This window comes from Myotis yumanensis, unplaced genomic scaffold (assembly GCF_028538775.1).
Source record: "Myotis yumanensis isolate MYYU_CA2020_CCGP unplaced genomic scaffold, mMyoYum1.0.hap1 SCAF_6, whole genome shotgun sequence".
NCBI lineage: Eukaryota > Metazoa > Chordata > Mammalia > Chiroptera > Vespertilionidae > Myotis > Myotis yumanensis.
In genome coordinates this window covers 65,696,442-65,710,408 of record NW_027223757.1, presented here as the reverse complement: position 1 = coordinate 65,710,408, position 13,967 = coordinate 65,696,442, and the positions used below count along the sequence as shown (strand labels likewise).

At 40.0% G+C, this 13,967-nt stretch overlaps 1 protein-coding gene and 1 pseudogene across 1 annotated transcript in view; one reads left to right on the top strand and one right to left on the bottom strand.

Moving 5' to 3' along the window:
• Positions 1–13,967, top strand: part of COL19A1 (collagen type XIX alpha 1 chain) — a 302,649-nt gene that overhangs the window by 216,921 nt on the left and 71,761 nt on the right. Inside the window, exons 19-20 of the mRNA XM_070418310.1 lie at positions 5,242–5,286; positions 10,518–10,580. Coding sequence (XP_070274411.1) covers positions 5,242–5,286; positions 10,518–10,580 — 108 coding nt within the window. The remainder of the gene's footprint in view (positions 1–5,241; positions 5,287–10,517; positions 10,581–13,967) is intronic.
• Positions 12,122–12,266, bottom strand: LOC139013388 (small nucleolar RNA SNORA48; annotated as a pseudogene).

The window sequence follows — 13,967 nt, the reverse complement described above, 5'->3', positions numbered from 1 at the left end:
GGGTGAGGCTCTAATCAACTGAACTATCCTGCCAGGGCCAATAGCAAGCCAGTACTTTGAACTCAGCTAATTGATTCGCCTAAGAGAACTCCAGCTATTCTTATTGCCATTACAGGATAGGGGCTCCCAGGTATTTACTCCACATGTGCTCAAAACATGGCTGTAGAGCTGGAACCCCACTGGATAAAAAGAGAGAGACCATAGCTTTTCTTCCCCAAATGATGCATTATTGGCACTTAGCATCAGAAGGCTTTAGACCCACATGGGAATTAATGCAAGGCCACTTCCCAAACACTTCACTTTGTTTCTTTCTGCAAAGAGTTAGAGCTGTTACATTTATAGAGGTGATGCCCAACATCCCAGTACCTACACTGATGGATAGATAGAGGCGAGGCCCAACATCCCAGTACCTACCCTGACCAGTGTTTCTGAAAGGCAGACACACCTCCTCACCCTCAGCTTCACAGAAGACAGGGCCAGATGTGCCATAATGTGTGAGAAGTATGTTTTCATTTGGCAGTGTTCCCCCCACTCCCACCACCCCATCCCATACCCCTATCTACATATTTTTGCATACTGAGGTTCTTTCATTCTGCACTCAATGCAAGCCAGATAGTCTGGCTGTAACAAATGAACACAGAGGGAGGGGGGTTGGGAGGGATTCAGAATGAAACTTTCATGGAGGTTAAATAATGGACCATGGATTGAGATATAAAAGTGACATTTCAAGGTTAAAATAATCTTCCCTTTTGAATTGGCATTGATTTATGTATTTCTGCGCTCAAGTCCTGAACCTCATCTCCTCAGCTCAAAGAGGCTACAGTAGTCGGGCAGCCTGAGCAGCAGCTACCTACACACGCCTTTGGGTCCAGTTCAAATGCTAATTCCCCCCCCCCCCCTATATTTTTTCTTAAATCATCAGAGGGAGAAGGTCATGCCTAAAAGGCCCTCTCCCTGCAACACAAATCCAAAAGCGAATAGGGAAGAAAAAAAGGAAGTAAGGAATAGAGAGAGACTAAGCTTGGGGAGATTATCCAAGTGTGTTTATCTGTATTTTCTCATGTCCACTTGAGGATGCAAAGAACAAAAGGTAGAAGATTTCCCTCTCCATCACAAAAATAATTTGCAAAACAGCTGCTCCCAATCTGCAAGATTGTTTGCAAAGAAGCAGCAATGCTGAACATTTTCTTCCCTGTAAGGAAAATCTGCTCACTTACCAGCAAACTGCTCTTCATTGTCTCCAGCTCTGGGGATTTTCAGAAGAATTTGATAGGCTCTGTCAACTGCTAAAGCCATCAGATCCAGAGCCCCTTTACAACACTGTAGATGGAGGATAAAGTGTTATCTGTGGAGGCCACAGACTGGCATATTTTACATTTCATACTGTTTTTATAGATCCACAGTGAAAATGTGCAGTTGTGCTATCTTACAACCTCGCCATACTCAGTGAAATTTGCAGAGAATCAGTCTCAGTTGTTGGAGATTGATGCTGTGTCCCCCAGCAGCCAATTCTGGTGTTCACTTCTCCAAATTGTTGATCCAAAAAATATCCACCAATTTGCTAGCCAAATAATCTACTTTTCTTTTCAAGTATCAAATAATAACTTCACGTTAATATTCACAGACTAGGAAGGACAGAAAACCTTTCTCCAAAATCAAATATTCAAGGTCTTCCCAAGTTGTGAGTTGAACCCAACAACGGCACAGGAAGTGGCTGCTTCCTTGGAGACACCAGAAGCAACCCTCTGGGCCCAAAGATTGGGAAATAAAATTTAAGTCCTAACTTCTTGTCTTTCCCTGTACTGCAAGACCCAGTAGCGTTGGAGAACATCGGGAATTGAGGCACAGATGTATCTTAGTTTTGGATCTTAGTTTTATTACAGAGAACCCCGAAGCTCTCCTGGGTTTCCCCCTCCCCTCTGTGGTCCACCACTCTTGGAGCTGGTGAAATGGCTTCCTGCAAGAAACTGTGAGGTTGGACTTGAAGTCAGTTTTAGGTCTTATTTTCAAGGCCACGTATTATATATTAACTTGCTAGGACTAATGTAACAAAATATTACAAGCGGAGTGGCTTAAACATCAGAAATTCATTGTCTCACAGTTGTGGAGCCTGGAAGTGCAAGATTGGGCGTGTCAGCATGGTAATGCTCTCTAGGAAAGTGTGGGGAGGCATGTGTTCCAGGCCTCCCTCCTGGCTTCTGGTTAATTCCTTGGCTTGTGGCAGCATAACTCCCACCTTCCCATGGCGTTCTCCCTGTGTGCATGTCTCTGGTTCAAAGTGTGTTCTTATAAGGACCCAGTCATATTGAACTAGAGGTCTACCTTACTCTAGTATGATTCCATTAATTAATTGCCTATGCAAAGAACTTATTTCTAAATAAGGTCATATTGTGAAGTACTGAGTGTTAAAGCTTCAACATATGAATTGGGGGGAAAAACACAATTCAATCTGTAATAGATCACCTGTTGTTGTTTTTAAATGTTATGTTCCCTCATGCTTAGGATTTTATAGCAAGTTCCCTGAGGGCTAAACTGGGGGGGTTTAATGACCCTATATCCTGGAAGAGGGTTCATGTCCTTGGTCTCTTTTATTATATTGAGCCACAGGAAACTGCTGATATTTGACTCTTTAGGCTATAAAAATGGCCATCTCTTATGGTTGAACCTATACACGTCTAGATATGTTCCCTTCTTTCCAGAGAATACCCTCTCCAGGACCATTGAAATAGCTTGAAAGTCTTCCCACTTGCCTGAGTGTACATTTCAAAGTTCTATTCACCATAATCCACAAGAGAACAAAGGACATCCCAGAATTCTTGAAATGGGCAGGCTAATTAGCACTTTCCACCCCACAAGCCTCACCACTGCACTAGGAACTTTAAAATAAAAACATTCAAATTCTACAGCTATTATAGCTATTCAAAAAGCTTATAATAATGCATTCAAATAACATGACACCAGGGTACAAAAATGACCTAGTAAAATTAGAATAGCATCTGAGGCAGAATTGCAGGTTCCCAGAAACACAATAATAATATGTCTTATTATTTCACAGTAATAATGTCTTATTATTTCACAATAATAATAATATGTTTTATTATTTCTGTAGAGCCAAGTAATTGTCTGGTGCAGTTATCTTGAGAGAGTAGAGAAGAAAATCTTAAATGTCAATGAATAAATGCTCCTGAAGTTCAAGTTTGATTCTGCATTGAGTATTGTTAGCCCAAGAATGGAAAACACTTATAGAGGCCATGCGGATCCTTGATTAGATAGATTTCCTGGCTTAACTATTGAGTAAAGCAAGCATGTGGTGCTCTGCTAGGAAGTAAATGACCCTATTGTTTTTCTGGGTGGAAAAGCCACCAGGGAAATCAAAATTTTAGAATAATGGAGTGTATGGATAAAGTAATATGACTTAGTACTAAAGGGGCATTTCTTCATTCCAACCACAGCATCTTTGACACCTCTAGGTTGTTGGAGAGGAGGATCTAGAGGGTGGAATGGGAAGGATCTTGGTCCATTTGAGAAGTGGAGGGAAGGCCATTACAGCTGGAATTTCTGAGGGAGAAGAGTGGCCGAGATGATGCTGGAGAGGGAAATGAGTTCAGGTCATGCCAGGGTTTGATGGCTTTGTTAAAATTTAGAAGGAATGAAGTTAGGATGTCTTTTAAAGATCTCACTCTGACCTTATTTAGAGAATGTGTGTGTGGGCAGTGGAGCAAGCGTGATTATAGAGGACCATTGAGAGAGCTACTGCCGTGATCCGGCAAGGCACGATGGTGGCCTTCCCAGAGTGAAGGCAGGTAGCGTGAGAAGAGGTTTTGGAGACAAGTCAAACTGAAGACTTACACTAGGAAGAAGTTAGTCATTCTCACACTTCTGGACTAACGAAAGTTAACAGGATGATATAATTCTTACATCTTTCTCTCTTATATATGTATGTGTGTATTTGTTGTATTTTTGTTGTTATTGTTGTTGCTGTTAATCCTCACGCAAGGATAATTTTCCAATTGATTTTTAAGGAGAGTGGAAGGGAAGAGGAAGGGGGAGAAACATCGATGTGAGAAAGACATATATCAGTTGCCTCCTGCACCAGGGCTGGGGTTCGAACTGGCAACCCAGGTCCGTGCCCTTGCCCAGGAATCGAACCTGTGACCCTTCAGTGCATGGGCCGATGCTCTAACCACTTAACAATGCCAGCCAGGGCTTATATTTTTAAATTCAGTTTTGAACTTGCTGAGTATGAATTTCTTCTAGATTTTGCAAGGGAATACATCAAATAGAAAATTATATATATATATACTAGAGGTCCAGTGCACGAAATTCATGCACTCGGTGGGGGGTCATCCCTCAGCCCGGCCTGTGCCCTCTTGCAGTCCAGGAGCCCTCAGAGGATGTCCAACTAATGGCTTAGGCCCACTATCCGCCCCCGCCGCTGCACTCCCCAGCCGTGAGCCTGACTTCTGGCTGAGCAGCGCTCACCCTATGGGAGCATACTGACCACCAGGGAGCAGCTCCTGCATTGAGCATCTACCCCCAGTGGTCAGTGCACATCATAGCAACCAGTCATTCCGTTGTTTGGTCTGTTTGCATATTAGCCTTTTATTATATAGGATAAGTCAAAACTCAGAAAGGAGATGTTTGCTGGGTTTATAATTTTCTCTGTGTTTGTATGGTAGATGACATCTAAGCCATGGGGTTAGATAAGAAGGCCTGGGAGAAAAATGTTGTATTACAGGAGGGGAGAGTCTGTACAGAGCCCTGAGGAAGTTCAACCTTTGCCAATTAGGTGGGGAAAGAGGAGGCGGGGATCAGAGAGATAGAAAGAAAAAGAGGGTGAGGAATTCTACAAGTCAAGAGATTGGCAAGTACAGCCAAGAGATCAATTAACACAATGTCCATTATACTGAGCAACAAAAATATCAACAACATTAGAGAGTCATATCCATGGAATGGTGAGGTTTCCAGGCATTACTTTGGAGTAGTGACAGTTTTCTCCTGGGAGTGTGATATTTCTCCAGAATCATCTCCAAGAGGGAATCACAGAGAAGATAGATAGGGTACCCAAAGTTGGAATTTTGCAGGAATGGTTAATGGAAGGTGAGAGAGGCAAAAGTGACTAAAATGGTACCCACGGAAACTGTTACAGTACTATTATCTATTTATATTTTTTAAAGTAGAGATTGAATGTATTAAAAGGTAAATGTTATGTGTGTGTGTTTTTGTTTTATGTTTACCTAGGGAAACTTTGGTGAACATGGAGCTGGTGGCCCAAAAGGAGAGAAGGTAATCAGATTTTCAAAATGAATAAAAACGCCTGGGGTTTCAGACAGAGTCACACATTCACATGTAGGGGAGGTGCTGCTGCCACAGGGGTACTGTCTAGGGGCGGTCAGGTCTGTCAGGTGCAGCCTCTCCCGCCTCCTGCCCAGAGAAGCAGGATTGAAATCAGCTCCTCGGTGAAGACGGCTAAGTGGCAGTTGCTACAAGGAAGGGAACACATGAAGGGGAAATACCTGTAACAAGGTAAATGAAGTTAGGGCACAAGCCTCCGTTTATAATTAGATGCTTCATGTGTCCATGTAGGTGACAAAACCAATCTATAGATCCCTTAAGCAAAATGCCTCAGGCTCAGGCCCACTCTTTTTGTGTCTTCTTAAGTATCCAAATATAGCCTGTTGTGGGAGCATCTTTTTGGTGGTTTTATAATGTACAGTCATGGTTTAACCAAATAATTCTTTCAAAACAGTTTTAAAATTAAACTGCTGATGAATGTCCAACGCATTCTCATCATCATTCACAGGTTTAATTATATTAGCTGTGAAGATGACAGATCCGCTTGCCCGCTCAGAAAGATGCTTCACTCCCATTTGATTCAGAAATTGTGATGACCTTGGATTCCGTGTGAATGTGCCATTGTTGGGGGTCGGGGGGGAGTGGAACCCACAATACACATTAAATCTATAGACAGAGATGAGTAGGTTTAAAAATACTCTGAGGAAATGTGGCCTGTGAGTGCTACCTTCATTCATTCACCCAGTAAAAATCCTCTTGATTGAGGGCAGGGTATTTCGACATGAATCCAAGGAAATATGACTTCTGTGCCTTATAAATCAGTGCAGCCAATCTATTCACAAGATCATACATCCATCACCAGAAAATACTGCTAAAAGATAGTTTCCACAGAAAGTCAGAGCTTCTTAGAGACTGGCCATTGAAAATGAAATTTTCTGCAAAAAAATAATAAAACCTTGACATTCTTCAAAAGACAGCCAAAATATTTATTATACAGCAATAACAAGTCATTTGTGCGTCTTGGATTGTACTGCTAGTACATTAGCACTATTTCCTGTAACCAAATAGCTTACAGAATTACTATACCACCGTAAAGAACACATTACATTCGAAGCAATTACTACTGGACACCTGCAAGCTAAGCGGGAGTGGAGAGGAGCAAAATAAAGCCACAGAGCTTGTCACATAGGACAGCTGAGCAAAGAAGGGAGTTGTGGCACTTTTAAAGTATTTAAATGATGATTCATTTCTTGAAACAAAACAGCTGGCTTCTGATTTGCTATGTTCATTAGGAAACATATGTTACTTAGAAATTCTTAAGACCTCGATGATGAGAAATTTGATTCTGTGAAACAGGTGTATTTCAAGCTCTAAGGACCTTTTCTATTGCTCAAATGTCTTTAATTGCTTCAGTGTCTTCAATGGAATTACAGAAGCCAGTGGCATGTCTGTCCCCTCCTCCCACTCAAAAAAATAACCTCTCGAAGAATCTGCAGGGAACCTGATGCAAAACCTGATGTAAATGTACATATACAATGATTTGTAAGAATTTTAATTAACAGGAGACAGACTGCCAATAAATAATCCATAAAATAAACTAAAAAATGTTAAGCATAGCATTTGCTGGAGGAGTGAAATCACCTCTACCTTATACACATCACTGTTCTGAATCAATACATTGGTTTTTTAAATTATAATTCTGTTCAAGGGTCACTGTAGTGAGAATTTAAAGCTCCTGCAATCTGCTCGCACAGATTTGCTTGCACCTGTGGTGGACCCCAGTGGTTCCAAACCCTGGCTGCACCCTGGAATCACCTGGAGGGTTTTTAGAAAACACCATTGTTCAGGTCCCATCACGAGAGACTCTGATTTGGGGCACACCTCTGGTTGATCTGGGGTGGGGTACATATCGCTGTCATTTAAAAATACTGCACATGATTCTAACAGGCAACCAGGGTTGAAAACCAGTGAGTGGTGGAAAGAGCATGGTCTTTGGGGCAAAAATTAATTGTGCCATTAACTGCTGTGTCTCCTTGGGAAATTCACTTTATTTATCTAAGTATCAGTTTCCTCATTTGAAAAATGGGCATAATGGTATTGAAAAAAAGTTGATGTCAAGATTAAAAATAAATGCAGTGATATGAACTTACCTGAAAGCATAACACCTGACTCATGTTAAGCCCCCACTAAAGACTTGTTCCTTTCTGTTCATCCACCCCAGACTTTCTCTCTTCTCATGAGGTCTCATATATTTCTTTTTGATGTTACTAGGCGTTACCATCCTTAACACATGGTCTTGGTCATCGTTCCATCCTCCACCATCATTTTGACAGAGAAGGGACAGAATTTATGTTGTAGAATAAAAGATTTAACCAGAAGTATAATTTCAGCACCTACATGACTTACCACTTCTCAATATGCTGATGGGCAAAACGGAATCTCAAAACCAGCCAAATTTGAAACACTGCCCCAGATGCACTAGAACAGACACAGCAACAGTGGAATCTACACATGGGTCACTCCTGGTTTAGCAGCACATCCTGTACCAAGTGTCAAGAGCACTAAGAGACAGGAAGGAACACAAAATCATACCAGTAGCCATCAATGGCAAATGGCATTCATGTTATATATCTGCCAGTATTGAAATGATGATCTCTGCTCTGAAACTTGTCTGCGACTAACTAAATGTGGTGAAGGAATAATGTGTTTGTAAGGTGGTTAAGAAGAACTGCTTTTGCTATGGAGACAGTGGAATAAGGTGGTGAATATTTAAGGACTTCTGAGAAATTGGCAGGGGTCTTTTGGGGCCCACTGTCAGAGAGAAAAGATAAAGCCACAAAAGCACCAGGTTTAAAAATAGCACCAAAAGTGTCCAGGGCCAGCCTTTTCTGAAGCTAAGTAAATTCATCACTTGCCTTTCAACTCATATCCACAGTGACAAATCACTGAGCATCCATTTTAAATGTGAAAAACAACTCCACATGTGTCTAAGATTCAGGTATGAAATGCTTTTGTTTCCAGAATTTTATATGAGGGAATTGGTTCCTGCCACCTTTTTCTAAACCCAACCACATCAATGTACCACACAGAGAGATGGATCAAAGTCTCTGTTGGGTCCTTCATCTACATTCCAATGGAGACCTATTTACATCAGTTCAATGAATATGAGCTATGAATATAATTACTCTTTCTCCATGTTCATCCCCCCACTTCCCTTTTGGTATTGGGCAGATGTGATTTTTATAGTCATTTCTAGACCCCTTCCCTGAATTCTACTTTAATTTTTTGCAGATCAGTCTAACCACTAGGCATATTTTTCTTCACTCGTGTGCACTGGGGATTTTAGCACCTACCAGATAGGTAATAGGATGGTCACGCTGTACACCCTAGTGCTCATACTAGGACAGCTATTTATTTCATCTTTTAAACCAACACCAATTGGTCCCTAAAATGTATCCACTAATTTCTCCCTCTTTTTACTTTGGATAGAATGCATTTTCTCTAAGGGGAAAATGCCTTCTCCTCACCTGTATTAAGTATAAGATTGGTGGCATATTAGATATTTGGATGCTAGAAGGAAAAAATAATTATATTAATAAAACCGAGATTAAATTTATGAAATATAATCCACAAATCTAGGAATCTCCTTAATAAAACATGATCCTGTCTTATCGATTATGTATTGCAAGCTCCCTCTTCCTCTAATCTAATATCACAAGACACTGATTTGGATAGAAATGTAGAAATAAGCCAACATCTATTACAGGACTGTAACCAGTTTGTACTTGAAGTACTTCAAGTAGACTATTGTTTGAGGCTTCGAAATAAACAAATAAACATGTCCATACAAGGGGACACATATAGAGATGTTCAGTGAAGCCTTGTTTATAACAGAGAAAAGCTAGGGAGAACCCAGGTGCCCATAAATGAGATATGGCTAAGCTCTGGTGCATTAGCATTATATAATGCTATAACTATATAACATTATATAATTCAGCACTTATACTGAATAAACTAGCTCTATATGTATCAATAGAAATGGATATTAAAAACATTGTTCAGTGAAAAAAACAAGTCACAGGATGTTATATACAAGATAAAGCTATTTATGGAATTTTTTAAAAATATTCAGAATAATATATTGTTTATGATTTCACATATGTAGTAAAAGTACAAACATATGGGCTAAAAATGTGAGTGCTAAATTCAAGAGTGTGTCTCTCCCTGGGACAGGAATGGAGAGGGAAATATAGGAGATATCTTCTTTGACTGTAAATTTTTTATTAGTTTTTTTAATTTTGAGGGCCTGGGACATGGAGGTTTGACATAATTCAACTTTATGTTTTCTGTATTTATTTTTTTAATAAAAAATAGACAAGAAAGGTGAGAAAAGTATAAGCCCAGAAACATCATTTTGCAAAAATGCTCTTGAGGTTGGAGGGAAAAAACACACAACATTATATAACTTCTAGTGGCTATGTTTATGTGATATACAAGTATGCCATAGTCAAGGATTTTGGTAAACACTAAAAAGTATCACAGTGCTGAAGATTCCTCTGAAGTCTGATTAGTGAGATATTTCCTTTCCACAAGTATTATTTCTAAAATTGTATTTTTTCAATTTTATATTGCATACAAATCCCTCTTCAAGATCTAAGACATCCTTAGACATTTCTAAGCTGTTGCTGTCACCACATTGACAAGAATGCCTTCTTTGTCCACAGCCAATCATTTAAGTTGCAACGTAAATGCTAGAAACAGCTGAGAGACTCATTGTTTTCCTGTCTCTCCACTCCTCCATCTCCCCCCTCCTAAAAAAAGAAAGAAGTGTCTGAAATAAAATGAGTCTGGATTATTGTGTCAGTTAAACAATCTGATGTCTTTAAGATCACAAAAAAAAAATTTTGGTACAGCAGAGGAAAATTATAATTTTTTCTCTAGATGTTCTTTTCTTGAAAAATAATTTTTGTTTCAGATTAATTTTAAATTAATATAGTGAATATTATGGATGTCTACAAGACCTAAAGGCATTGTGAAGTGCTGACAAACACATTACTATGCAAATAGCCTAACTCCATTCAGAACTTGTCATTGTCTCTTGGAGGATAATAGGTAAGCTCCATGGTTAGAAGCAGCTCGAGCAATTAGTCTGACTCTGATCGTCACAACAGTACTCATCTCATCTAACCTCATGCAAAATTTCTTCTGCTCTTTTTTGAAAGGGAGAAACTGGACAACCAGGATTTCCAGGGTCTATTGGCCCTAAAGGTCAAAAAGGAGAATCTGTAAGTATTTTCGCTTTTAGGGACAAGAAAGAATATCCGAAATGTAAAACTAAAAATGTTTTTCCTAATTAGCCTCACTTCTGTATACCTGGTTGCCCTTGCCATGGCCAAGAATGATAGCGCCAATATTTGAGCAAGTGCTCTATGCAAGGCACTAAGTCTTTTACTTGTAGGAATTTAATTCTTTGAAAAGAAAACCACTTGAGGTAGGCTACTATCACCCCGAGATGAGGAAACTGAGGCACAGAGAGGGTAAGTAACTTGCCTAAGTTTACACAGCTAGTAAGTCTTGGAGCCATGACTCCCACTTCGGTAGCCTGACTCTAGAACCAAGGTTTAAAAACTATTAAGCTGCCCTGCTATAACTAAATATTATAGCTGAAATAAATAATTAAATCAGTATATCTAAAGACTGGGGCTAATTTATCCAAAATATTAGAAACGTGTCTATTTGCTCAAACAACTGCTCTCAGTATACTTCCTGAAGTTACTTTCCTTTCTTGGTTCTTGTAAGATCGAAGTGGCTTCTCAAGCCGCTTCTCAATATTACTGAGGCCAGTTTCTTTAAAAACTTAGTTATTTTGTTGATGGTGGGGGGACCCTATAGTATTCTTTGTATTCAAATAGGACCACATATAGAGATTGCATGAATCCTCGTTACAAATATAACTTTTTTAAAATGCTGCTAAAACAAACAGACAACCTATGCCATAGGTCCTATGGCAATCTTTATATGAATCAACAAGAATCAGACTTAACAAATGTTTAATTCTTATTAAAAATAAATAAATAAACAAAAAGGTCATACTTATTAAAAATAATTTTTACCTTTCCTTGCCAGGATGAACAAAGGATATTGGTTCACCAGGGATAATGAATGAAGAGGCACTAAAATGCCTGCATGCCAAACAGGAACAATTATAAAAGTATTCACTATTGCAAAGCTAAACGTTCCCTGTGCTTCAGCTTTGAAAATTAGGCATCTCTAGCAATGACAGTAAACTTTCAGGCAGCTTTAGAATGAGTGCTTTTACCCAGGTACCCTATATTCTCCTACCTTCAGGGGTCATGCTTGCCCTTAGTATCAAGTCCAAACCTCCACCCCACCCTCTGCAGGAAGTAACGGTCTTTGACAGGGTTCCCCAACTGGGTGTTCCCATGAATGTCTAGGAAATTCACATGTTCCACAAATCTACGCTAGTGGTCACTGCCCCTTCCATCTGCCAACTCACTCCTGGTGCTCCACACTGGGCACCTCTTACCAACTCCTAACTGCTTCTCCAGGTCTCCACTGACTCCCCTCCAAGCTTGAACACTGACCCTTAATTTCCACGTGACAGATGGCAGGCCTGGCAGTAAGACTTACTAAAATTCTACTGGAAAATCAGGGACGTGTATAGCAGAAAGGAGATGCTTCCTGCTTCTCAAAGGTGCACTTTGATCACCTGGGGATCCTTTTGAAATGCTGGTTCTAATTCGCTAGGTCTTGGGTGGGGTCTGAGAAGTTGCATTTCTTTTTTTTCTTTTTTTTCTTTTTTTTTTAATGTGCCTCAGGCATGAAACAGCTCTGGCCACCAAGACAGGCATCAAGCTAGGATGAACTAAGGACTGCATGTCTGCTCTGCCCCTGATTGATATAAGAGCAACACCACCAATCAGGTGTCTCCTTGCCCATTGCCAGGGGGTGAGAAGTTGCATTTCTCACAAGCGCCCTGGTGGGGCTCCTGCTGTTGGTCCATGGGTCATGCTTTGGGTAGCAAGGACTGGAGGATTTCACAGCTCCTCAGAGATTCCCTCTGGCTTTCCCTCCTACCACCAACATTTGGGGGCAGTCCACCTATCTGGCTTACCCAGGTGAACAACCTTCTTTTCTTTTAACTTGTCTTCTTGCAAGTTCTCTATTACTCCCTTAATTATCCCACCTCCTTATACAACTTTGCTTGACCTCCCCCCCCCCCACCTCTGCAACATAAAATAAGCACATTTTTACATGATCATGCAGAGAAGTTTAGCTTTCCATAGCCTCAACCTGTCTATTCTAGAACAGGATCTGGACTTGACTTTTCATGGTAACCAGAAGGTTCAAACAACTCATCCAAAAAATTCAGGCAAATTAAATTCCGAACTACCTATCTCAAATGGCAGTTTGTCCCCCACTACTGGACATTGAGAATTTGACTAAATGTCCACTGAAACGTATCAGAGCTAAAATATATGTAAGAGATCATCTAGTTGAATCCCATGATTTTGTAGATAATGAAAGAGAAGTTCTAAAAGGTAAAGTGACTTGACCCAGACAGTAGCCATGGGAGCTAGAACTAAGCATCAAGTCTCTAGACAAGCAGTTTACTATTTTTGTGTGTTTTTTAAAACCAGTTACTTTAGTCAATGTAGCCTGATAGTGGCCCTAAATGAGCAATGACATAAGCAGGGTAATATAAGTAGAAATGAACTGTTATATAAGCAGGGTTACCTATTGCTTATATCTAATTGCTTATATCTCCTATCTTAAAAATCAAGTAGATGTTTAAGAATTAAAGCTGAAATGTAAGAATGTAAATAAAGCCCTGCTCTAATGTGAGAAATTAACCAATATTAAGAGATTTAATCATGTTGGCTAGATATTGGGGCATATTAGTAAGGGTAGGCGAGGTTATGCTAAGCAACAAATTATCCCTGAAATTTCTGTGGCTTCATTCAAGAAAGGTTATCTCTTGCTTGGGCTGCACGCCCAGTGTGGTTCCATTGGGAGGAATGGGTGTTCTACTCCATGCCACACTCAGTTTCCAGGCTGATTATCACCATGTCGCTAAGCCATCTGGTATACACAACCTTCTTAGTCATTACTGCCGAAAGTGTGGGACTGAGGGATCATGAATGGACTTTCCCTGCAGTAGCCTGCAAGTACCACTTCTGCTCACATTTCATTGCCAAAACTAACTGTAAGGCCCATGTAACTGCAAGGGGGTAGCAATAATGGGAGAGAAGGTGAGCCCCATAGTCCCTAGCTCATAGGACATGAGGTGAAAATCACAGAGGTTCATTTAATAACCACTTATTTCTCATTAGTGATTTGTTGAAGAGAAGACAAACCCTAAGAGGACCTTTGAGAGTAGTCCATGATTGTTCTCACATCTTCTCTTGAAAATGAAATGTTTTTAATGTATTTTCATTTGTCCTTATTATCACTTCACCTAATTTAAATAATAAATAAATCAAATTACAAATCAAATCAAACAAACTGAGCAACCAAAGCCTTCAAACCAAAGATTGAAGTCAGGCTGCCTGGGTTGAAACCCTGAACGACCTCTTGATGGCTATGTGACATTGGGTAAATTGGTTAACTTCTATGTGCCTCAGTTTCCTCATCTTCAAATGAGTATATTA